The sequence below is a fragment of the Ictidomys tridecemlineatus genome, chromosome 1, assembly GCF_052094955.1.
Source record: "Ictidomys tridecemlineatus isolate mIctTri1 chromosome 1, mIctTri1.hap1, whole genome shotgun sequence".
Taxonomy (NCBI): Eukaryota; Metazoa; Chordata; class Mammalia; order Rodentia; family Sciuridae; genus Ictidomys; species Ictidomys tridecemlineatus.
The window spans coordinates 171,566,413-171,592,797 of record NC_135477.1 but is presented as its reverse complement, the minus strand read 5'-3'; the positions used below and the strand labels follow the sequence as shown (position 1 = coordinate 171,592,797).

The following is a 26,385-nucleotide window of genomic DNA, read 5'->3' as shown; positions in this document are numbered from 1 at the left end:
CCATATATTATGCCATAGGGCGACTCTCAGTAAATATAAAGGTGTGGAGATAATACCATGCACCATATCTGACCATAATGGAATGAAACTGGAAATCAATGATAAAAGAAGGAAGGAAAAATCCTACATCACCTGGAAAATGAACAATATGTTACTGAATGATCAATGGGTTACAGAAGACATAAAGGAGGAAATAAATAAATTCTTAGAGATAAGTGACAATACAGACAAAACATACCAGAATCTATGGGACACAATGAAAGCAGTTTTAAGAGGGAAATTCATTTCCTGGAGTTCATTCCTCAAAAAAAGAAAAAAAACAAATAAATGAACTCACACTACATCTTAAAATCCTAAAAAAAGGAAGAGCAAAACAGCAAATGTAGTAGAAGACAAGAAATAATTAAAATCAGAGCGGAAATCAATGAAATTGAAACAAAAAAAAACACTGAAAAAATTGATAAATAAGATCAACAGACCCTTAGCCATGCTAACGAAGAAAAGAAGAGAAAGAACTCAAATTACTAACATATGGGATGAAAAAGGCAATATCACAACAGACACTACAGAAATACAGAAGATAATTAGAAAGTATTTTGAAACCCTATATTCCACTAAAATAGAAGATAGTGAAGATATCGATTTTTTAAGTCATATGATCTGCCCAGATTGAGTCAGGAAGATACACACAATTTAAACAGACCAATAACAAAGGAAGAAATAGAAGAGACCATCAAAAGACTACCAACCAAGCAAAGCCCTGGACCGGATGGATATACAGCGGAGTTTTACAAAACCTTCAAAGAAGAATTAATACCAATACTATTCAAGTTATTTCAAGAAATAGAAAAAGAAGGAGCTCTTCCAAATTCATGCTATGAGGCCAACATCACCCTGATCCTGAAACCAAAGACACTTCAAAGAAAGAAAACTACAGACCAATCTCTCTAATGAACTTAGATGCAAAAATTCTCAAAATCCTGGCAAATCGAATACAAAAGCATATCAAAAAAATTGTGCACCATGATCAAGTAGGATTCATCCCTGTGATGCAAGGCTGGTTCAATATACGGAAATCAATAAATGTTATTCACCACATCAATAGACTTAAAGATAAGAACCATATGATCATCTCGATACATGCAGAAAAAGCATTCGACAAAGTACAGCATCCCTTTATGTTCAAAACACTAGAAAAACTAGGGATAACAGGAACTTACCTTAACATTGTAAAAGCTATCTATGCTAAACCTCAGGCTAGCATCATCCTAAATGGAGAAAAACTGAAGGCATTCCCTCTAAAATCTGGAACAAGACAGGGATGCCCTCTCTCACCACTTCTATTCAATTTAGTTCTTGAAATACTAGCCAGAGCAATTAGACAAAAGAAATTAAAGGCATAAAAATAGGAAAAGAAGAACTTAAATTATCACTATTTGCAGATGATATGACAATATATCTAACAGACCCAAAAGGGTCTACAAAGAAACTGCTAGAGGTAATAAATGAATTCAGCAAAGTGGCAGGATATAAAATCAACATGCATAAATCAAAGGCATTCCTGTATATCAGCAACAAAACTTCTGAAATGGAAATAAGGAAAACCACTCCATTCACAATATCCTCAAAAAAAATAAAATACTTGGGAATCAACCTAACAAAAGAAGTGAAAGATTTATACAAGGAAAACTACAGAACCCTAAAGAGAGAGATAGAAGAGGATCTTAGATGGAAAAATGTACCCTGTTCACGGATAGGCAGAACTATCATCATCAAAATGGCGATATTACCCAAAGTTCTCTACAGGTTTAATGCAATGCCAACCAAAATCTCAACGGCATTTCTTGTAGAAATTGATAAAGCAATCATGAAATTCATATGGAAAAACAAAAGACCCAGGATAGCAAAAGCAATTCTAAGCAGGAAGTGTGAATCTGGAGGTATAGCGATACCAGATTTCAAACTGTACTACAGAGCAATAGTAACAAAAACAGCATGGTACTGGTACCAAAACAGGCAGGTGGAACAATGGTACAGAATAGAGGACACAGAGACCAATCCACAAAACTACAACTATCTTATATTTGATAAAGGTGCTAAAAGCATGCAATGGAGAAAGGATAGCACCTTCAACAAATGGTGCTGGGAAAACTGGAAATCCATATGCAGCAAAATGAAGCTGAACCCCTTTCTCTTGCCATGCACAAAAGTTAACCCAAAATGGATCAAGGAGCTAGATATCAAATCAGAGACTCTGCGCCTGATAGAAGAAAAAGTTGGCTCCGATCTACATATTGTGGGGTTGGGCTCCAAATTCCTTAATAGGACGCCCATAGCCCAAGAGTTAATAACAAGAATAAACAAATGGGACTTCTTTAAACTAAAAGGTTTTTTCTCAGCAAGAGAAACAATAAGAGAAGTAAATAGGGAGCCAACATCCTGGGAACAAATTTTTACCTCTCACACTTCAGATAGAGCTCTAATATCCATAATATACAAAGAACTCAAAAAATTAAACAATAAGATAACAAATAACCCAATCAACAAATGGGCCAAGGACCTGAACAGACACTTCTCAGAGGAGGACATACAATCAATCAACAAGTACATGAAAAAATTCTCACCATCTCTAGCAGTCAGAGAAATGCAAATCAAAACCACCCTAAGATACCATTTCACTCCAGTAAGATTGGTAGCCATTATGAAGTCAAACAACAAGTGCTGGCGAGGATGTGGGGAAAAGGGTACTCTTGTACATTGCTGGTGGGACTGCCAATTGGTGCGGCCAATATGGAAAGCAGTATGAAATTCCTGGGAAAGCTGGGAATGGAACCACCATTTGACCCAGCTATTGCCCTTCTCGGACTATTCCCTGAGGACCTTAAAAGAGCGTACTATAGGGATACTGCCACATCAATGATCATAGCGGCACAATTCACAATAGCTAGACTGTGGAACCAACCTAGATGCCCTTCAATAGATGGATAAAAAAAAATGTGGCATTTATACACAATGGAGTATTACTCTGCACTAAAAAATGACAAGATCATGGAATTTGCAGGGAAATGGATGGCATTAGAACAGATTATGCTAAGTGAAGCTAGCCAATCCTTAAAAAATAAATGCCAAATGTCTTTGATTTAAGGAGAGCAACTAAGAACTGAGCAGGGAGGAAGAGTATGAGGAAAAGATTAACATAAAACAGAGGCGAGTGGTGGGAGGGAAAGAGAGAAGGGAAATTGCATGGAAACGGAAGGAAACCCTCAACATTATATGAAATCACATATAAGAGGTTGTGAGGGGAAAGCGGGGGAAAAACAAGGGAGAGAACTGAACAACAACAGATTAGGTAGACAGGGAAGATGGGAGGGGAGGGGAGGGGCGATAGTAGGGGATAGGAAAGGTATCAGAATACAACAGTCACTAATATGGCATTATGTAAAAATGTGGATGTGTAACTGATGTGATTCTGCAATTTGTATTTGGGGTAAAAATGGGAGTTCATAACTCACTTGAATCAAATGTATGAAAGATGTTGTGTCATGAGCTTTGTAATGTTTTGAACAACCAATTAAAAAAAAATTCATGGACCAGAAAAAAATAGGGAAAGATAGATGTTCTAGTCCATTTATGCCACTGTAACAAAATACCTGAAAAGGGGCAATTTCCAAGGAATAGAAATTTCTCACACCTCGAGATTGGAATATCGAGGTACTGACAGTTCCAGCATCTGGTGAAGGCTGCCCTCAGCCTCCAATTTGGAGCCTTCTTACTGCATCTCTGGAGAGGAAGGAGACAAAAGGGCTGAACACTGTTCTCACATGGTAGAAGGACAAAAGGCACTGAAGCTCTGCCTTCACCCTCTAATCCATCATCAAGACACAGTACTCATGACAATCACTTCCCAAAAGAGTCTAACTCTCATACTAGGTATTAAGTTCCCACATAGGAATTTTAGAGGGACACCCATTCAAAGTCTAGTAATTTGTTTTTCATGGCTAAAATAACACCGATACAAAATGGGCATGGACGATCCAAAGAAAAAATTATGAAACAATCTTAATATATTTTTAAGAAATCTAAACATAGCATTGGCAGATCAGTTCAACAATCTGTTCGATGAGAACACACAAGGAATTTTCATGTTATTAGACTTTACACTGATGCCCCTTTAAAAAGCAGAGTTTAAAGTACTCATACACTGCAACATGATTTCCCCTCTAAGTACTGATGAACCCATAAAATACTTACACATGTATATAAGGAGATACAGAAGCATGTTTGTTCCAGTACTTTTTTTTTTTTTTTGGCTAATAAGAAAAGTGTTCATCAACAGGAAAAAGGATGGTCTATTCTTAAGTAGAATAGACAGTCCTGACAGTGATTTGACATGCAGTTTTACAACTGTATTATCACATTACTGAGAAAAAGATCATTTTTCTTGAATTTCTTCTCATAAAGACTAACCCCTTTCATGAGAGCTCCCCTCGCATGACCTCCCAATACTATTACAGGGCTTCAACATAAATTTGAAAGGGTACATTCAGGACACAGCAAGAAGTACTATATCATGTATAAATCCTGAGCTACAAGCTAAAGTAAAAAGCTGCCACCACCATGGATAAACACATGTATACAACATGCAGAAAATAACGAACACTGAATTTATATTCAATATTAAAGAGGTCATTTGCAAGGGACATAAGGGTATTTTCATTGTATCTCCAAGTCTTAATCTTTGTATATTTAAAAAAATGTAATTACTGTGAAATATTTCAAACAACCAATCCAACATATTTTCCCAAAGAAACTCTGCTATGACCCTCTTAACCATTAGATATTTTTAAACTTTCAAAATGCCTTGCAAAGTGTAATTAGGCCTCAACTGTATTATTAAATAGGTGACAAGACTAAAACTTCTCGATCTTCTGCAGTCACTTAGCCCTCTTTCTTGAAGTACTGCATACATCTGCTTTAAAAAGAGGAAAATATAAACTGAGCACAGTGGCACATGCCTATAATCCCGGCTACTCAGGAGTCTGAGGCAGGTGGAAAGGAAATTCAAGACAAGCCTTGATAACTTAGCTAGACTCTGTTTCAAAATGAAAAATAAAAATTTTTTAAAGAAAATTTTTTTTTATATTTTTTTTTAGTTTTCAGTGGACACAACATCTTTATTTTTATGTTGTGCTGAGGATCGAACCCAGCGCCCCGCGCATGCCAAGCGAGCACGCTACCGCTTGAGCCACATCCCCTCAAAATTTTTTTTAAATTGGGAAATACTGTCTGCCTCATGCACCTCTAAAACAGGTATCCCAACCCCAATAGTTACTAGTCCTTTCTGGAAAAGAGTCAGTTACTAAAATCATTTGTCTCCTTTTTTTTTTTTTAGTTCTTTAATATTGTTTTAAGTTGTCAATGGACCTTTATTTATTTATATGTGGTTCTGAGAATTAAACCCAGTGCCCCACACATACCAGGAAAGCATTGTGCCACTAAGCCACAACCCTAGCCCATTTATCTTTCTGAATCAGGGGGACATCTTACTTGCCTAGGCTAGAAATAAAACAATTTTAGTGACTCTGACACAGTCACCACCCAAGCAATTATAAAGGTAGCTTAATACCTCAGTTGAATAGGAGGACTAAGTTTAAGAGAACTATAGTACAACATGACTTTTATATTCTTAAACATCCATACGAGATTTCAAGTGTTCTCAACCTCAAGCATGTGAGATAATGCCTCTGTTAATTGTCTCTACATTCATTCCACAGTGCATACATATTTCAAAAGCTTAGTAAATGACGTATCAAAGCAGTTGTAAAACTTAGCTAAATAATTTCAGTTAGAAGTTCAGGAGATCTATTGTACAACACAAGATTAATAAGAATGTATCATTCTTGAAATTTCTTCAGTGTTCTCACTACACACACAAATATGACCAGTATGTGAGGTACGGCATGCTAGCTAGCTCAAATTCGCCATTCCACAATGTATACATGTTTCAAAACATGTTGCGCATGATAACTATGTACAATTTTGTCTAATTTAAAAAGAAGAAAAAGGAAGTTAGCTAACTTTTTCCTTCTTCAGAAACAGGGATGTTTTTGGATCACTGCTCACACGGAAAATAACTAGAAATATTGGATAACTTTTTCCTTTAAAGAAAACTCTGTGAAAGAACAATAAGCTCTCAGCCCACAGGAGAGTAAAGACCATAATCTGAGCCAGCACCACTTCCCTTGAGGGTGCTTGTGACCCTGCCCAAAATGAACCTTGAGTGAAAGACTAAAAAATTAAAACCCAGGCTCCTAAAGTAGGAGCCTAATACGAGATCACATTACACTGGGATCTGAGAGGCTACACTTTAGTTGGGGAGAGGCATAGAATTAGGTGCACCTAAACAGAGAAGATGAGCACAAAGGACCTGTTCTTGGAAAATGTGACCAGACGCTGGCCTCACATAGATTTGCAGCCCAGGTTCGCATCACCTGGGTGAGCCAAACATCAACCTATGCATTCCATTTGAAGTGATTGAAGGGCACTGAATCACACATGCCCTCTCTAGAGAAAGGTACCTTCCTCTTTCAAAGGTTGAAATGATCCTCACTAATACTTATTCTAAAATGACCAATCTCCCAAACAAACCAATAAGTGAGAATAAAGAAACAAATGGATACAAAATTATCAGCTGTAAGTGACAAAAACACTATTTCTTTAATCATAGTAAAGAATAAGCTTTAATATATCTGCACAGATTGGGAAATTATACAAAGAAATATAAATTTGAAAAGAGATCACATGGAGAATTTACTTACAAAAATTATAGTAACTAATTTTTAATAGTTAACCTTATGGCAGATTAGACACAGCTAAGAGGTATTTAGTGAGTTGTTCAAAAAGAAATTATCTAGAATATAGAAGAAAAAAAATAAAATTATAGTAGAGATATTAGTGGTATCTGAAAATCACTTTACATTGATAATAATCCTTGAAGGAAAGAGGATGAAACAAACAATATTTGAAAAAACAATCACCTGAGAATTTTGTAGAAGTGATCGAAAGACATCAAGCCACAGATGTAAGAAGATAACAAGCAAACCAAAAATAATTCACTATTAAAGAAACTATAGAATGCCAAATAGAAAAAAAAAATTTTATATATATATACAAGCAGATTTTTGAGAAACATTTCCATTTAAGTAAAAATGGAAGCTAGAGGACAGTGGAATGCTAGCTAGAAGATGCTCAAAGAAAATCCTGTGAAACAAGAATTCTATATTTAAAAAATCTTCCGAGAATAAGAATGAAATAAAGCAGAGTATATCACCAGCAGACTGACACAAGTCCCTGCTAATAGATGTCCAGAAGGAAAGATAGATGGAAGGTACAAGAAGAATGGATATTGGTCAGTATGTAAGTGAGTCTTAATGAGCATCGATGATCATATTAAACACTGACTTGTGTGACTTAAGAGAATTAAAATAGACATCTAAGATAACAAATGACATAGGAGTTAAATAAATGGAGCTCTAGTGATCCAAAGCACTTTGTAATCCAGGAGGGGAAAGAAGATGTATACTCTAAACTCCAGTAAGATTGTTTGTTACCTGTTATCACTGAAAGAGTAAAAATGGTACATGTGACTTTCAAATTAGTAAAGAGAAAATTAAATTATACAAAATAGTCACAATGTTTAAAAGACAAGAACAGAAAAGAAGAGGCACAAACAGGACAGTAAGACCAGATGACAGAACATAGTGCTTCTTTCAAAGTGAATAAATTATTGCCATGTGTGGAAGAAATGGACTCCTCACACAAACAATATTGAGGGAGAAAAAGGGAAAAAAATACTATTTATTCAACATTTAAAAATAGGCCACATGAGGAAACATAGGTAAGTGGTAAAGCTACCAAGGATGGTCTGGCAATCACCCATGTCAGGAGAAAGAGATTTGGAGGTCTCTGGGTTAATAGCAACAAGAATATTTGCTTTGTAATTATCCATTCAACTGGTCTTTTTCTATTTATTTGTGTGATTACATTTCAAAGAAGTTTAAAATGGAGTTCGCCAAGTAGTTCAACCATAGTGCCCTAAACCTGACCTTTACCTTCAAGAGTGCTTTCTTCTTTCCCTCCACAGACCCTTGTCCATGGACTTGTTCTGCTAAGCAGCTTCCTGATGTACTTTGTGGTCTCCGTGGTGTATAACGCCACCTGCGTCACCTGCAACAGTCCCACCAATCCCTACTGGGTGATGGTGAACCAGCTCTCAGACCCCACGTTCTACCTCATCTGCTTCCTCACACCTGTCGCGGCTCTCCTCCCAAGGTCTGAGCACAGGGGTCGTTTCCCATCTAGAATGCCCGTCTCCCCTTAATAAGCAATTTTCATAACCCAGGAGTCATTATTTGGCCCTTGATGGGCTCCTAGTGTCTGTTCTTCCAGAGGCAAGGTGCTAGGACAGAAAGAACAATGAGCCAGGGGGCAAACAACGCCAACTGTGGTCCCCAGGTCAGCCACAGCACAGCAAAGTCACTAAATCAAAGTTACCTCAGTTGTGACATCTGTAAAATAGGAGTAAAAATGCTAACCTTTCTGACTTAAGATGATGGTTGTGTGATAGCCGGGGAATGCCGACAGGATAGGCAAGCAACTGCCCCAAGTCAGGTTTAGTGAAAACAGTGGGGGAAAGATACAGCAAAGCATTCCAGAGTTTTCAGTTTTTCTCCCCAAAACTTAAAATTTACATGAAATAGCCAACTTTTTCAACATCATTTAAATTTGTTCAAAACGCTCATACAAAACCTGTGTATGCCAGATGCGCACAGACTGTTCCTGATATTCCCAACCTAACATTCTTTGCTTTCACATTTTCCATAAAAAGGGCAAAATGAATAATGTCTGGCCTTTCTGTGGAGCTCCTCCTTGATACACACTTTTCTATAGAGCTGATGGAAAAAGCAAAACAAGGGGCTAAGAATTTGGTTCTAGTTCAACTTGTTTCTGACACTGCTGATGCGTCTATAAACCCAGTACCCCTTAGAGTGGGAGCTGGATTCTCCCACCCAGGGATCCATGTTTTGTTCTCCATCCCACACTCTCGACCCAGAGAAATTGGGTAATTTCACAGTGATATACTCATAGGTGAAAGCCCATCTCAGTCTCATTACCCTGAACTTCAGAGTTCAGCCACTTACCATTAGAGACTGTATTCAGTAGAAATCACAGTATTGCAGAACTCTTTCTATCCCCAAATTAGAGACCATCGACACCCTTTGCTGCACCTGTGCTGGAGGCTGAAACTGCCAAGATGGCAGAACACCATAGAAACGAGTTCTAAGTATTCACTGTGTGCATGACCTCCCTTCTTGGCTGGTCTCTGAAGGCTCATCTCCCTATCCTTTGCCTCAAACTTTGGGTTCCACACTACCAAGCTGTTTGTGGCCCCTTACCATTTCTCTCCCAGTTCCTTCTATTTGGAATGGCCTTCCCATTACCAAAACCCTTCAGCCTTTGTAATCTGCCGCAGTCCGGCTGCAGCAAAATAGCAGGGGGGGGGGGTGATGAATAACTTGTGTGAGTTGATACAGCAGGAGTAGGAGCCCTTTATTGTAGGACAACAGAGCTATTTATACATTTTGCACAGCTTATCTTAATTAGCATAAACTAGATACATCAGTCAACCAATAAGAAATCTCCACACTTAATGGCTCACTTTTGTTACTTCTCAAACCACTCCCTCTCGCATTTTGCCAGGCACCATCCAGACTTGTTTACGAACTCTAACATTTCTCTGGCAAAATACCAGACTTGTCTACAGACCTTAACAATAATCTTGTCAGATATGATTTTCAGAAGTTTCGTGACATCGTCCACCTTCCACAAGATGAAATAAGTCTCTTTCTCACATAGCCCACCACCTGGTATGCCTATCATGACCTTTCTAGCATTAATCACAGTCTCTCTCTTGCCATCATTGCATAGCACACTTCCTATCTGCACTCAGATAAATGAAAGGAACAGCAACCTTAAGAAGTCTATAATCCAGTGGATGATTTGGATGTGAGTCTGACCATAGTATAAGAGGCTGGTATCAAGAGTGAGCCCTAAAAGTATTGTGGGAAGCAATTGGGCCCAAGCAGAAGCCTCAGGAGCATAGTTCCCACCCTACCCTTTAAGATAACCACTGAAGAGAGGAACTATGACAATCATGCCCTTGTCAGAAAAGGGTATCAAAAATGAGGGTTGAGTATTCTTGTCAATTTATTTTGAGGTTATTTGAGATGTGCAAAGCCAAATTTATAAGCCCCATATTCTTTATCTCTAACTAAACAACTTGGAGCCAGAATATAAAAGACTGATGCCTCATTTTAATGAAGCAAAGGGTGCTTTGAAAAGATGAACAGATGAGGGACAAGTAAGGAAAGGAAAGGTCAGCAGATATTCACTTGCTAGTTACCCTACCTAACACAGAGAGTAAGCAACCTATCAATCAAAATAAAGTTGAATTTCTTAATATTTATTGAGAAGCAAAGAGATTTCCTCTGATATGAAAGGATGATATACAATAGTTGGAAGGGCTATTGATTTGGAACAGTTGTTCACCTGTAGAAAACTACTAGTTTACTGATTGTTATAATAAATGCAGCTTACATCCGAGATAGATTTTCCACCCAAACTTAACATAATTAGCCCACTAACTATGACCTCTCAAACCTAGTTATTTCCACCAGCATAAAACACAGCACAAATCCCCCTAACTACAAACAGAAGAAAAGCAAATGAAATGTTGACCTTCAATGTGCCTCTTAATTAACTACAGTAGAAGGGAACAGTCCCTGGACCCTCTTTCCTTGGCTTCAAGGACTCTACACACTCTTAAGTTTTTCCTCCTTTCTTTTGCTGGCTCACATCTGTTATGTGGTGTAGATGGCAATCCTACCTCTAAGTTCCCTTCTAACTTTATTCTTATTGTTGTGGATTTTTTTAAAAAAAAATCACTTTTAGCAGATGAATCTTCATTCTAAATCACCGAGACTCACTTCTCTTCTGAATTCCAGAGGCATCTCTCCAGTTCCCACTCTTCACAATTCCACCCTCCATCACCAACCAATCCAGAAAGCCAGGCCTTTTCCACAGCTCCTTCTAGCAAGGGCTACCCACATGGAACCAGAGCAGGCCCTTGGGAGTTATCTGACCCACGCACAGGTTCCCCAGGTGCATCTTGCACAGCACCGAGTTCTGGTAGCTTTACCTTCTACACATTTCTACAGCCACCATCATGGGTGGGCCATGCCCCTTCACCCCCAAATTACTTCAAGGGTCTCCTATTGGGTCCATTTATTGTGTAGCATCAACGTATCCAAGTGTGATCATGTCGCCCATTCATCATTCTCCAAGGGCTTCTCAATACATTTTTTTAAGAAGCCTGAAAACAAAAACCTTGGCCCTTAGCTCTCACCTGCCCTGTGCCAACTCTCCACACTTGAGTCATTACTCTTGGCTTCTGGCCCATCTCCTGTGCAGTCCTCTGCTTACGTGTCTCTTCTCCCAGGAAGGTCTTCAGACCAGATCAGGTGCTGCACGTCCTCTTGCCTCCTCCCCACCCCCATGTATGGTTGGACTCACGTGACAAGAGAGCAAGTCTCTGGCTCATTCAGAGCTTACCCTAGTGAGGCCTGGCTGGCCCATTGTGGGAACTTGAAGTATTTTTTGATAAATGGATGAAGGACAAAGGTGGTGGTTTGGGGGGACAGGGTCAGACTGAAATTCTTGTTTATAGGCAAGAAGCCTAATCTTTCCTGATGTGCATATAGGGCCCCCTGTGACTTCACAGGTGAGGTGAGGGAGTTGTCATCAGAAAGCCCTCACCCACCGTGGGGTCACCCTGCAATTTGAAGATCAGTGGAAGACTGGGAGCCCTTCTCTGCTTTTAGGACTTGAATAATTTTTTTTTTCAAGAAAGAGGATTATTCACCTTTGGGAAAGACTTTAGATGTCCCTTGGGCCAGATGGATTGGGTGTCAGATTCTTTCTCTAAAAAAGAAAGAGGGGATGTGAGCAGCCCACGTTACAAGCTGGTGTTTGCTCCCACACACTACCTAAGGTTTATTCCCCTCCTCATACCTTCCCTAAATTTGGAACAGGGAGAAAATTCTAGCTACATATGGAGACACTGAACTCCACAGTCCACCACAGGAGGAAAGGAACCCTGGGTTAGTCAACAGATATCTCAACTTGTCAAGAGAACTTGCAAATCTCAACTCATCACTTGGGGGCCTTAGTGTTTTCCATCTGGCAAGTAGTGATGCTTTCCATTCGGCATGGTACACAGATTCTAGAAAATAAGATGAATTTTAAAATGACTTAAGTTCCAAATTGTTGGCATTACCAGTCAATTACATTTGCCTAAATTAGAGTGGCCCCAAAACATAAGTCATGTGCTTGGTATAGTCATGTGCCATGTAATGATGATTCTCCCAATTCTCCCAATAATTTGTGTACAATGTACATGGTAGGTAGGACACACTCTGGATTCAGAGTGCTTGGTTCTGACCAGAGTGGACCACTGTATGGCTCCAGTTACATCACTCAGCCTCTCAATACCAGTTTCCTCATCTGTTCACAAAAGGGGGAAAAAGAATGTAGCCCTGTCATTAAGCAGCACATGACTAAGAAGTGCATCCTTCGATGGTTTCATTGTAGTGTAAACATCATAGAGCATACTTACCTAAACCAAGCTTTGGCTATATCCCTAAGCTTATCAAATCTTGTAGGACCACCATAGTACCTGTTGTCCGTCGTTGATTGAATCATCATAACATGGCACATGACTATACCAAGCACACGAATTAGTGGGAGAATGAGCTAATATTCAAAGCCCTTGGAATAGTCCTGGTAGATACTAAATGTCAGCTACTCTGTTGTGCTCCTCAACCCCCATGCACCCAAGCTTAGATTTGATAATCAGAAGTGCAGTAAAAACCTGGCTCTTTGTAGGAAGGTAGAGTCTAATACCCCTTTCAATACCGAAAATAAGGAAGTCAACAAAATCAGAAAACATTTATTCTTTTGTTTCCCATTAGATACTTTTTCCTGTCTCTACAAGGAACTTACGGGAAAACTCCCATCTCAAAAGCTCAGAAAATTGACCAACTGCCCACAGAAAAAAGAAACCTGGAAATCCAGAACTGGAGAAGCAAACTAAGACCTGCCACTACTCCTGTAGCAGCTCAGCCCACTCATGGTCCAGTGCCACCTGTCCCAGAGCAGGACTTCAGGACCAGCACCCCAAAGAGCTCTAGTCCTCCCAAGCGGAAGCACGTGGAAGACTGGGTGTTCCATGGACAGAGAAGCAGCAGAGAGCATGGGAGGGATGGCCCATGCTCAGGGGACTTCTCAGCTCAACTCTCATCTGGGGAGCATCTTCTAGGGCCAAATAGGACACCGGGTCCCAGAGCCTGCTCCAGGGAACAGACGGATGTGTCTCGGCCCTTGACCAGAGGCAGCCATCGTCGATCCCAGAGCTCACTGACCATATGAGGGGCTGTAGAAATTCATGCAGACTCAGAAGAGGCCATTGGATCACTGGCCCGAGTACCCCTTGACCCTTCCTCATAGAGGGAAGAATGGGCCAGCCTTACTCTTTGTTACCTACCAGACCCGACTTCCTTAAGGGTTCCAAGGAGGTTGATTAAGAAGGACCGAAAGGCCAGTCCACCTCCAAGTTTCCTCTGCTGCTGAGCCGCATGTCTTGTAAACAGGGGTTTTATAAGGAGGCTATGTTTCTATTGCACTGAGTTCCCCAACTTTATTTTATTTTTTTTAGCCCAAGTATTCTTATGATCTTCTAAATAATTGAAACCTAGAACCAAATGTAACTGGGCCACACATTTCCACTATTCCAAGAAGCATACCAACCCAGGCAAGAACTCGGGAACATACTGGGTTTGTCAAACCATCACCTCACACCGCAGTGCCAAGAGTTGAAGTCTCAGATGAGACCTTTGTGTACAAGGGCTTTATCTCCATGACCAACTCAAGGTTAACATCGCTTCCATTCAGAGAGTTAGTCTGCTTTCTGTCTCTACGCCAAAGAAAAAACAATCTAAAGATGCTTCCAAGAGCTGTGGGGTCACAGCTAGTGTAAGACGGAAGGGTGCGCATGCTAAAGGTAATAGGTGCACCAGAGGACCCTGTTCAAACTAATGGACCACAGGTGCCACCATCTGGGAAATCTTCCAAGAGGACACAGAAGCACCCTATTCTTAAAACTATTTATTTTATTTATTTAAAATAAAATTTCTCATCCACATTCAGCTCTTAGAACAGGAAAAAATCCAATGATCAAGAGATCCTAACACATCTGCACCCACCATATGATAGAGCAATTCTAAACGACATCTTAAAGGATAGGGCTAAGTATTAAGCCCCACACTCATTAGCTTCTCCCAAGAATATCACCACAAGAATGACACTGCTTCAATTAAATTAAGTCAGGGGAAATCTCACTTCACAGAAAAAAGAAGGTTTGCATATACTTTATATTCCTAGAGGTCATAAATATCAAAAATATAGAATTGTAACAGGCTTTCAAGAAAAACTATGTCTACTGTTGGTAGTGGAACCTATGCCCAGTCTTTTAAGATAAGCCAGAGTGGGTTATGGAGCCCTCGCGACCTTGAGCTAGAGACTACAGATTAGGTGATAAGTATACTAGTGGGTGCAACAAGTGTGGCAAATCTTACAACCTGAGAACCACAACCACCCGTCGTGACTTGACCTATCACTTGAATAACTCCTAGCAAAAAGGCCCCAAAAGAGCTCAAAACAATCAAGTTGCCATTGGCAGACTGAGCCGACCATCCTCTTGGAAAACCTGGACTTGAGCCATTTGGAGCATCATCCTGAAGCCAATATCACTGTATCTCTCTGTCTCTACCATACCATGATGCTTCATGGACAGCAGGTGGGTGCTCAAGGGCATCCAACATGGAGATTGCTATGGGGAGACCAACAGCAGGCAGAGAAGAAAGGATTTGAATTGTTCCAAGGGAGGAGATCAGTCAAGACCTGGCTCTTAGGGTCCCACTCTTCCCATGATTCTTGCCTACTGTTGTAGCCAGAAAGATCCAGGTAGAATGTTCTAGAAGAGAATAGCACAGTGGCCTCCAGAGATCCAAGTTTGAGTCTGTGCTCTGCCTCTATATTCTTTGGGATCCAGGAGCCTTGAAACAGGATACTGCACTTGCATATTGGGTTAGAACTGTCCTGCAGCCCAGGTTAGCATAAGGATCAAGTTGAAATTCACTGGGGAAATCCTTTGAAAGAAGTAACACCCTCATTAATAGTACAGTGGATTTTACTTCAGAGATAAGGGAGAAAGGGGTGACAGCAAAGTTGAAGAACGCCTAATAATACCTCAACCTAAATGCTATACTGTACTCAGTACTCTGTGGCTGCCATTTCCCTTGCATGACCAACTGTCTAGATTTATCCAGGACTTTCCCATTTTTACAAAGTTCTACATCCTGGGAAATTGGACCAAGTGGTACAACTGGTCATCTCCTCTTGCCACTCTTTGTGAACCAACTGTGACCATCCCGTGTGCCACCTTACTCAGAGGGAATGGTTGTAACAAATCCCTCTGTAATATAACACCAGTGTGATTGTACTTAGTACATTTTTATACATGTATCTTTCATTGATCGACTGGAAATACACTTTTTTAGAAGAAAAAATAAACATGTTTTTCCATAATTGCCTGCCAGCTGTTATATAATCACTGGTTTATTCATCCTCCTTCACATTCACTCATTCATCTAATAAACTTAAGCCCCTACTTAATACTTCATCCTTTTTACCTCCCAGATTGTTTTGCCAAGAAGAAACTTTTTAGTTTGAGTCCATCCCATTTATTGATTCTTGATTTTAATTCTTGCACTACAGGAGTCTTATTAAGGGAGTTGGGGCCTAATCCCACATGATGAGGATTACGGCCTACTTTTTCTTCTATTAGACAAGGGGTCTCTGGTTGTATCCCTAAGTCTCTGATCCACTTTGAGTTGAGTTTTGTGCATGGTGAAAGATAGGGGTTTCATTTCATTTTGTTAGAGAGGTTCATGACCTTCCCAAGACTAAAAGTATCAAGAATACCTTTGACCCAATGTGAAAGAGTGACACAAGCCAAAAGACCTGTAATAATTTGATACCCACCTGACTACTCCTCTCCTGGAAACCCAGCCCCAACCTCAACCCCAAATTGACTAGAGGACCTCTTTTTGTTAATTCATTCATTCAAGTATCAGTTGAGAGCCCCTGTACACAGCACTGCGATAGTCAGCAAGGAGGAACAAGAGAACAAGGACAAGCCCAGCTCCTACCTCCAAGGAATTTGCAGTCTGGTAAGAAATACATACAACACTGAAGGATGGAAGTCAGTAAATAGGATATTATACCTGAATGAAAGGAAATTTCAGCCGAGACCTCAACTATGGGGATGGGATTGGGGGGAAGCAAAGGTTGTTGCAGAGAATTAAGTGCAAAGTCCTGAAAAGGCAAAGAATGTGGTATATTTAATAAAAAGAGGTCAGAGTAGCTAGAACCCAACCAGCAAGAGGAAGTGCCACATGATTGTTGGTACTAGCTGCTGTGCTCTGGGTGCTGGTCTAAGCCACCCCATCATGTAATCCTCACAACAGCCCCACAAGTAAGGTCTGTTTTTAATCCCCTAGTCCAGTTAGCCTCTGCAATGTAACAAACTACCTAAAACCTTGGTAAACTGATTCAGCCTCGTCTCTGTGCTCACAATGCCGAGTGGGCAACTTGGGCTGGGTTCCACCAGGACGTCCCGTCTCTGCTCCATGTGGTGTCCACTGATCTCACTTCTGTCTGGGGCTTTAGCTGGGAATCACCTCCACTTGGTCTCTCATCTTGAAGGAGGCCAGCCAGGCTTCGTCACATAACATTGACATTCTGAGAGTGAAAACAAAAGCTGCAAAGCCTCTTGAGACCTGAGCTCAGAGCTCACACACCATCACTGCCCACCATATTCTCCTAAATCAGCCCAATCTCCAGGGTGTGGGGAAATACAGTCCACCTTTCAATAGGAAGAGCTGTAATAAAATCCGAGGTCATTTGCAATCAACCGTGTTAACCCCCATTAACAAAGGAAGATAGTGAGGCAGAGTCACATAAACACATCACACATAGCAAGTGATGAGAAGGTCCTCTAACCCAAGGATTCTGAAACCAAAGGCTGCACCCTCAGTCAGAGTTGTACAACCTCATGGTAAGACTGCAGGGTCCGGTGACATTCTCCCAAGAGGCAAGGTGATGCAATGGTTAGGGAGCCCGAGTTCCATCCCAACTTTGTCACCACTGGCAATGTGACTTGGGGAAGATCACCCCATGTCTGGCCAGGTTGTTGCCCAGCAAAAGCTTCAGTAAGTAAGGAAGTTACCAGCACCTAAGGAGAACTGAAATCAAGCTTGCACTGCCATAAAATATCCCCCACCCACTGAGCTGGGCACACAGCCAGACACTCCCACATGATTGACTGACTTAGGCTCCTGGGGATAAGTCAGTCACATAGGAATAAATCCTCCCAGGAAACCAAAGAACAGACCCCCCAAGGGGGCCTGAGACCCAGGCTGGATTCAATAATAAAGGGAGTCCATGTGCTGAGGCCATGACACAGGCAGGCAGGCCTTTTGAGGGCCCAGCCGATACTTCAGGATGCTTGCAATGAGAACCTAGGCACCATCAGATGCGGGCCGAGTCCGTGAGCCATTTCTCCAAAAGCCATCTGGTACAAAGGAGGTAGCATACTGGAGAGTGCTCCCCACAAGTAGAGCAAGGAAGACAGGAAAAAGGAGCCAGAGGTTACTTTCAAGTTCAGGGCCCCTGGCAGTTTCCATGGTCATCCTAGATAAATCCTTTCACAGGTTGTGACTCCAAAATGAAGTTCACCTCAGGTTCCCCAAACTCTCAAGCTGGGGACACTGGTTCTAGCATTGTATGATTCTAGAAGCTATTGGGGGAGACCAGTTTCAGTTTAGGAAAGACTTCTGGTGCATTCAGGGCCTGTGATTTTCCGCCTGCACAGCTACTTGAGTCTCTTTCTCATACACACAGATATTCATAGAGTGGAAACCCCACCCCATGGGGCAGCGCTCTGGGATGCTGCTCCCTGCCGTGTTCCCAGGGCTCAGCATATGGCAGCTCTCAACCATATTGTGACTTCTGCTGTTGACGAAAATCATAAATGGGGCTGGTCTTAAGGGAGCTGAGCGAGAGGAGGATGGAAACCCTGCCTGGGAAGATAATGGGTCCCCTAAGCCTTTTGAGGAGACCCTAGATTGCCTTTTTCAGATGAATAGATGAGTAGGAACTACAAATCACCATTTCCAACTGTTGGAAGGAAAGCCAGGGCTGGAACATGCCTAGCCCTCCCACAGCCCTAAGGAGTGGGTGATGAGCTTTAATCCCCCTCAATCTCCATCAACACGTCCACCCTCCGTCAACAAACATATTTGCTCACTATGTAAATAAAGCACTAAGCTAAGTCTCTAGTATGTCAATGTCTCAAAGTCCCTCCTCTGCATATTCAAACCACCCCTATCTCTCCCCTTTCAGTCTGTAAGAGGGGCCAGACTTTCACAGATCAGCCCGAGGAAGGAGAAGCCCAGGCACCTCAGGGACAAATACTACCTGGTATAGGGTAGGATCCTGAGCCTGTCCCATCCTCAGACTCCAGAACAGCAAAGGTGGGCTGGCAGGCCAGATACTTGACTGAAGTTTACAGAAAATGTTTTTGTTCCAGAGTCAAGATCCGTCCCAAATCCAGGTTACCTGTGTTCCCACAAAGTGAGGCAAAAGATATTCCTGTATATGTATAATACCATCATTTCATGCACATGATGAAACTCAAGTGGGAATTAAGTAGAGGTGACCACCGTCACCTAGCAATTTGGAGGCAATGCTAAAAATGGAATTTGGGTCTTCTGATATATCCTCCATGAGGGCTTTTCAACTGCCTCTCAGCTAGAGATAACCCAGCAGTCATCCCATGGCTGTTGGGATTCTTCTTCCTGTAGAGGCAGAAATTAATTCTGAGGCTCCACCAACTGCTGCTGCTAAGCCCCCAACTTGCCTTTAAAATGACCCGCCTTTTCCCACAAAAAAATAAATATACACATACACATTTTTAGTAAATGCAGAGAGTGTCAAATATGTGAAGAGAAGCACACATATTCCATTCCATCTCTTACAGATGATTAAAACCTGAGAATTCCCTCTTCGAGCAGGGAATACAAGTGCTCTGGGCAATATAGCATTAGCTGGACCACTACATAAGACCTCCTCCTTTCAAAGGGGAGACAGTAGGGCCAAAGAGGATGAGAACTTGGCAGAAGTTGGGTCACCTTTACAATTCACAATCACCCCATGAGCCTGCCCTCGTGTCCGGGGGAGAAAGACGAGTGCCATGTTGAAAATGAAACATCTGGACGCTGCTCATTCGGTGCTTCTACCAATATGGGCCCATTAGCTCCTTCCCAAGTAGCTAATTACAAGCAGGATCTTTATCACCCACCAGGCCCTGCCATCCATTAATTGGCTCGAGACAATCAGAGGACATCACCCAGGCCATGGTCTTAATGATCATCATGACCCAATGTGAGATCCCATCTTGACAGCTCGACTGTTTCAATGGTGGTTTGGGGGGTACTTTGTCCCAAAGAAGTAGGCCTAGGATTTCTCAGTGCAGGATTTCAGGCCCAGGTGGTGACAACGTCTCTTTGGTCAGAAGACCTCATGGAAGGGACTGATTATATCTCAGCTGTTCCTGGTATAATAGGACACAAGAATTTGCTCCCCCTCCCTTACTACCCCTACCCCCAACAAATGCTAGTATGTTTTTCCATCTGGCTTCTTTACCCCACTGACTGGCTAAGTCACAAATGAAAATCGAGAATGGGGTGCAGGGCAGGTAATCAGGTAGCAAGAACTAAGTCTGAAAGATGTTTAAAAAAAAAAAACTCCCAAAATAAGTGACCATCATGTACTCTAATTACACCAACTTCTGAATCAAGTGTTCACCCATCACCTGGCCTTGACCTCCCTCACCAGGCCCAGAGCCCATGCTCGTTGGTGGAACTCTTGTGAACAGCTAACCATTCTGAACACATTTCATACTTTTCCACCTCTGTGTCTTTCTCCAGCCACATCCTCTACACCTAGAGTGCCTGCTCAAATGCACATCTCCAAAGCAGACCTCCAAAACTGTCCCTGAACTCCCAAACCTCTGAGTGTATGTATCACACGTGGAACCTATATGGACTCAGCTAGTTCCTTAGATCTGTTTGATTTTTAATCACTCCTGCTATAATGTCAGAGCCTGATATCACCAGCCATGCATGATTCAGCTTTGGGTCCTCCAAGGGCTAGCACAGGCCTTGGCCAATGATGGCAGTGAACCAGCTCATAAGAACATCTCCTCAACTAGTCCCGTCTGCATGTTCAGGAAGCAGAAGTGGAGAGAGACATTTTTCCCGACTTTCCCCATACCAGGGGGTCTCTGTCTTGGCCTCCTCCCTCCCTTTTCCTCATGAGGCAATGACCACATGATTCAGTGGTCAAAGTTCCAGAGAAACCCTCAGAGTTCCAACCACAATCAGACACATGTTCTCTCCCTGTGCCCCGCCCCCAGCCCAAAAATCTCCTACACAATCTCTTCAACACACAATCTCTCCCCCTCTCAATCTCACTCTCTTGTGTGTATGTCCCCCTCCCTCATTCATGTTTCCCTTCCTCCTTCCATGTAATCAGTCCACAGAACCAGGTTGAGACCCACCCTGCCGAGGGAAGGCCCACTTCTTCAACTCCCTTTTCTGTCTTCCACTTTGGGCCACTGGACCAAGTTATAAATAAATTAGTTTGGTCCTATTCTGTTAATGTGCCTTATGGTATTGGTCTGGGGACAGGGGCTGGGGTAGGGGCCACAGAAAGAGATGTGATCGTCATTGGAGAAAGCAAAACTGACCACGATTTCTGTCTACCAGTATACTATCAAGATTTCAATCTGTATTTCCCCCCCATTTTGCAGGTAAGCAAACTGAGGCTTAAAAAAGAGTCACATGGTATATCCAAGGATGCACTATTAATAAGAGGGAGAACCAGTCTTCCAGACCCAGTTCAGACTCCCAGCTCACCATAATGAGCAACCAGGTCGGCAAGGTCTTTGGGAAGCAGCAGGGTAGGGCACATGAATTTCCAGAATAGTCCTGGTCTCACAAACTCCCCTAGTGCCTCAGCTGTGCCTCTAGCTGCTTAAACTCTCCAGCCTCATTTCCTCCCAGCATCTCCACAGACACCAAGTCCAAATACTGACACAGAGCTTGGGAGAAAGATTGGCACCCTAGAAGTCATGTTGACATTGGCCTGGTGCTGATGAGTGCCCCGACAGCCTGAGCCATGCCTAGCAGACAAACCAAACCAGACACACATTGATTTCTGCCCCAGCTGGCTCCACTTATTGGTTTGGTCACAGGAGCATGCGTAAAGGAGCTCTGCTCGAACCCATAATGCAGGAGGAACGCACCCAGCCCTGACTCTCTCTCTCTCTCCTTATTTTTAATTAGAAGTTCCCATTAAAACCACTACAGTAATGAGGCTCCCACCAGGCAACATACTTCAGGACAATTAGCACACTCCTCAGGTGGCTAAAATGGCCCAACTCTGGCCTGGAGCCGACATAATTGCACCAAAACATTCAGCCTACCAGGAGGTTCCCATTTTAAGTGGAAAGAAACAATTAGTCACACAATCTATTGGGCAGTTAGATCTGTAGGAAATTATTTAGTGTACATAATTTAAAAGTTTGCCAGCAGTTGAGATATATGGAAATCATCTCTTGCCTATGGCTCAGTACATCCATAAACAAATCTCTATACCTGCCCCCTCCATGCTACCAATACTCCATGTATACACACAGACACCGACTGTGAAAGAGAGGCCTATTGCAATTATGAATCTAGATCACTGGAGACATGATCATTCCATTCCCAGAATGTGGAAATAATTAGTGGGGCAAAGAGGTTCTGGAACCCCCATCTAACTCCCTGCTACTTTCTGAATCCCCAAGCCACTAATTAAAATCTGCCTGCAAGATAGCTCCTAGCAGAGTCATCCTGGTGACTGTGTAGAGTAAATAAAAAGATCAAATTAGAGAATCCAGAAAGACCACTCTAAACACCAGGAGAGCTGCAGAAAGCGACCCTGAGGCGCCCTGGACTCTGTGTGAAGCCACACGCTTGGATTCCACATGCATAAGCCCCACATCTGCATTTGCTCTTCGCTCTGGGCTCTCATGGCTGAGCCATTGCACTTTCTGCAGGCAGCAGTGCCACGCTATAATTAACATTCAACTGGCATTTCCACTGCGCACTCAAAGCCTGCTCTTTCAGCCTTTTCAAATCCAATTCAGACCCAAGTAATCTTTGCCCTTGCGTTTGGGTTCGGGCACAGTGATTGTTAGGATTGAAGATTACGGTTTATTAGCATTTATTGAACAGCCAAGGAGCCCTGCTTGATGGCTGTTGTCACTAGGTCTCCAACTTCCAAACTAAAATTAAAAAAACAGCAGGACACAAATATTGGGGCAGGGAGGAGGCCCATTCAGGGAGAAGTGTTATTTATGATTTTTCATTCGTGACTACAGATGTACTGGAGGGTTGTGAGGCTTTGAAGAAAAGGGCAGTCTGGTTAATAGGAAGCAGCGGCTGTTTGAACGCTCACTTCAAAGTCTCCATCGTCCTTCCTTCTGTGTGAATCTGGAGGAAGTGGTAAGGTTTAAAGAAGCCTCAATTCAAATTCTGAACTAATCAAGTATGTGAACTTGAGCATACTACTTTTTTTCTTCCTGGGAGACAGCTCATCTTCAAAATGAGAGTTAACAAGACCAGTGATGTTAGAGGTGTTTAAACCTTGTTCCTCAACACCACTGTGCCGCAGTCCGGCTAGGCGTAAAATAACCGAGCCACCACAAAAACTTGTAGATTCCAACAGCAACTCTATTCCCGAACTCTCACGGGCACTCTATACACACATTCTGGGAAAATACACTCCCTCCACTGGGCTCTGCATACCAATTCTCCTACCCCCCCCCCCAGAACTCCGCAGGAACTCAAGGATATGCCCTATTCCCAGCAAGATCCACCCTAAACCTGGAGCCACCCTAATCCAGCAGGATCCACCCTAAACCTGGAGCCACTCTAATCCCTGAGCAGGGTCACCTTTCAAAATGCCATGCGTCATTCCTACTTGGCTATGGCTCTCAGCACCACTGGGAAAATGCAAGCTGAGTGGACAGGGTCAAGACCCTCCCCCAAATTACCCAGAGCAACTCCCATCTCTCCTTCGTATTCCACTTTCCCCTCCAAGATTTTACGCAAACAAAATTCTACATTTTAATCTTTAAGATGCAAGTTGGAAGGTATTAACTACTCTCTAAAATCACCCATGGCTCTAAAGTTGATTTGGTAGTAACAACTCAGAAGAATGAAGGAAAGCTACCATGTCAATATCAAAGCAGCTGTTGGAGTACATCTTGAGTGGCTAAAATGATATGAAAGCAAGGCAGTAGAAAAAGATAGGCATTATTACCCTATATACATGTATGATTACACTAGTGGAGTAATTCTGAACCATGTACAGCCAGAGGAATGAGAAGTTGTGCTCCCTTTGTGTATTATATGTCAAAATGCATTCTACTGTAAAATAAATTTTAAAGAAAAATTTTAAGAAAGCAAGGCAGAACAAACAGATAAGCATGGAATCTCAGCAAAGCAGAGAAAACATGCAGAGATATACTAATGACCATGGATAGACAGAGTGCAGGGAGGACCTGTGAAACGGGACGTTGCAGGGTGCAAGGCTTTATGTAATCACCAGTGTAGTTCAGAAATAATAGACAGGCAATTTTCTGGGCCAGATGGAAGGCTCTTGGTCTAGGTTGATGGATGCAGTTTGGTAAGATCTCCTGGAGAAGTACAGCCAAAATGGCTAAGGAGACATCTGGTGCACGATTTTGAAGAACAAGGGCAACAACAGAAAATCTATTTCAAGAGGAATGACAGAGAACACTTTGGAAATAAGCAAGGAAGTGATGGAAACCCTGAATAGCATGGAGAGTTGGGAAGACTACCCAGGGAAAAGAACAATTTGCAGTTTCAACCCTGGCTCCCCAGTGTCAGTGGGGGCACTAAAACTGCCAGGAAAATATAAGTGACAAAGAGCCAGAAACTCCAAGGAGAGTGCAGACTGCCAGTCCTAACTGCAAGAGACTTCCACAGTTCTCAGAGACTTTAAATCCAGTTGGGGAAGCCAGCTGGATTTATCTGAGCAGTTATCTAAGAGGAACTGCTCTGCTCCAAAGAAGGAGCTCCCTTTGACATTTCTCCAACCCCCAGAGTCCAAGCCACAATAGCCACTGCTAAATGCCATCTTGTCTCAGGAGCTGACAGCTACCCCCTGACACCAGCAGAGGCCTTGGCTTATGGGTCCTTCACTGGGCAGCAGACAGCCCCCTCAACATCCTATAGCTTCAGGACCAATAGCTTCTGTAGCCACAAGTCAAGTCCCACCCACACTTGCCCTGGAAGGAATTAGGGAAGATCTCCTCCTCCCAGCCTACAACCTTGGGACAGTAGCTACTGTTTCAAACTTTTACGTGTTCATCGGGAGCTGGGAAAGTTCTGAGTTCTATACCTCCAGGAACAAGGCTACCAGTGGCCCCGATACCAGCCACTATTGGGTTCCACAACTCCAACTACTAGGAACCAGGGAATGCCTCCTCCCCAGGTTCCAGCCTTGAGACTGAACCTGCTGGTGCAAAAAGCTTTAGCCTCATCCACATGCTTGTCCTAGACACACCCATGTCCTAAAGCTCTAAAAGTGTGGCTACCAACACACCAGGCTTGTCCCTATCAAAGCTGGCCTTGCATAACCTATATCCTTTAGTTCCAGGACCACAGATACCAAGGCTCCAAACCCTGGAATTATTTGTACTCAAACTTCAGAATCTCAGGACATTCTCCACTGTGTCTTGCACATTTAGGACAATGGATACCAGTGACACAAGCCCAAAATTTATCTGCACATATGTTAATGGGGCCTAGGAAAGTTCTCCTTATCCTGAAGACTTCAGGTCACAGCTGCTAGTGACAAAGTCCTGATGCCACTTTGTTCTTGGGACCTGGAGGAGGTAACATCTGGGTTCCACAACTCCACAAAAATCAGCTAACAGTGCTACAAGTCCCAGCACCAAGTGCAATCACCCCATGGAACTCAGGGATGGTGTCCTTTGTACTCTGAAGCCTCAAGCCTACAAACTTAATGTCACAGACCCCAGAATCACCTGCATTCACTACCTTTCAAATGACCCATTTTCCATCCTGTAGCTCCACAACTGTAACCGCTAGAGCCACAAGCCCAGGTTTCTTCCATATTTATTCTGAGAGTTTGGGGGAGGGTCTCTCAGCACAGTGCTTGCATGGAGGGATTTGGCAACAGTCCTCTCTATATCCTGAGCCACCAATACCGTGGAAGCTGCTGCCACATACCCCAGTCAGAGCTTTGTACTCTATGGAACCCAAGGGGACCTCTATAAGTCCACTGTACAGTCACAGAACTACCTTCGTGAACTGCTGCAGTCTAGACTATTGAGACACTAGACACTGTCAACACCAATAAAAGATGAATAAACTACACAGAAACTAAATGCTTTTGAGCCTCCCACAACCAAACCCAAAGCACACTCCAAACTTACATCCCAGATTCCAACTAAAGGATAAAAATATTTTCCTACAAAAGCTACTTCATACAATCGAAAGAGGTAACAATCACACTAGAGAAGTGTGGATATCAATGTAGGGACACAAAAACCCCAAAAAGAAACAAGACACCACTAAATGGAATAATAATTCTCCAGAAATAGGTTTCAACTTGAAGGAAATCTATGAAATACCTAAAGAAAAATTTAAATTAATGATCTTAAGGAAACTCAGTGACATGTAAGGGAAAACAGATAAACATTAAAAAGTGGTAAAAAGCAATCTTGACATGAATTAAAAATAAAGACATAAATCATTAAAAACAACCCATTAGAATTCTTGGAGACAAAAATTTCAACCAATAAAATAAAAAATAAAGAGCTTTCGCAACAGAGCAGAACAAACAAAAGAATTTCTGGGCTTCAGGAGAGTCTTGAATTTGCCCATTCCCAAAAAAAAAAAAAAAAAAGATAATTTAAAGAGTGAAGAAAGCCTATGAGACTTATGGAAGAAATTGTTATGATAAATATGTGCATTATGAGAATTCCAG

At 42.2% G+C, this 26,385-nt stretch overlaps 1 protein-coding gene across 4 annotated transcripts in view; it reads left to right on the top strand.

Annotated features, from left to right (window-relative positions):
- Atp10b (ATPase phospholipid transporting 10B (putative)) overlaps positions 1 to 15,762 on the top strand; it is a 335,243-nt gene extending 319,481 nt beyond the window's left edge. For all 4 annotated transcript variants that reach the window (XM_078052000.1, XM_078052012.1, XM_078052023.1 and 1 more), the window contains 2 exons: positions 8,144 to 8,331; positions 13,089 to 15,762. In XM_078052000.1, the coding sequence (XP_077908126.1) occupies positions 8,144 to 8,331; positions 13,089 to 13,545 (645 nt within the window). In that variant the 3' untranslated portion in view covers positions 13,546 to 15,762. The remainder of the gene's footprint in view (positions 1 to 8,143; positions 8,332 to 13,088) is intronic.
- The last annotated feature ends 10,623 nt before the right edge of the window (positions 15,763 to 26,385 follow it).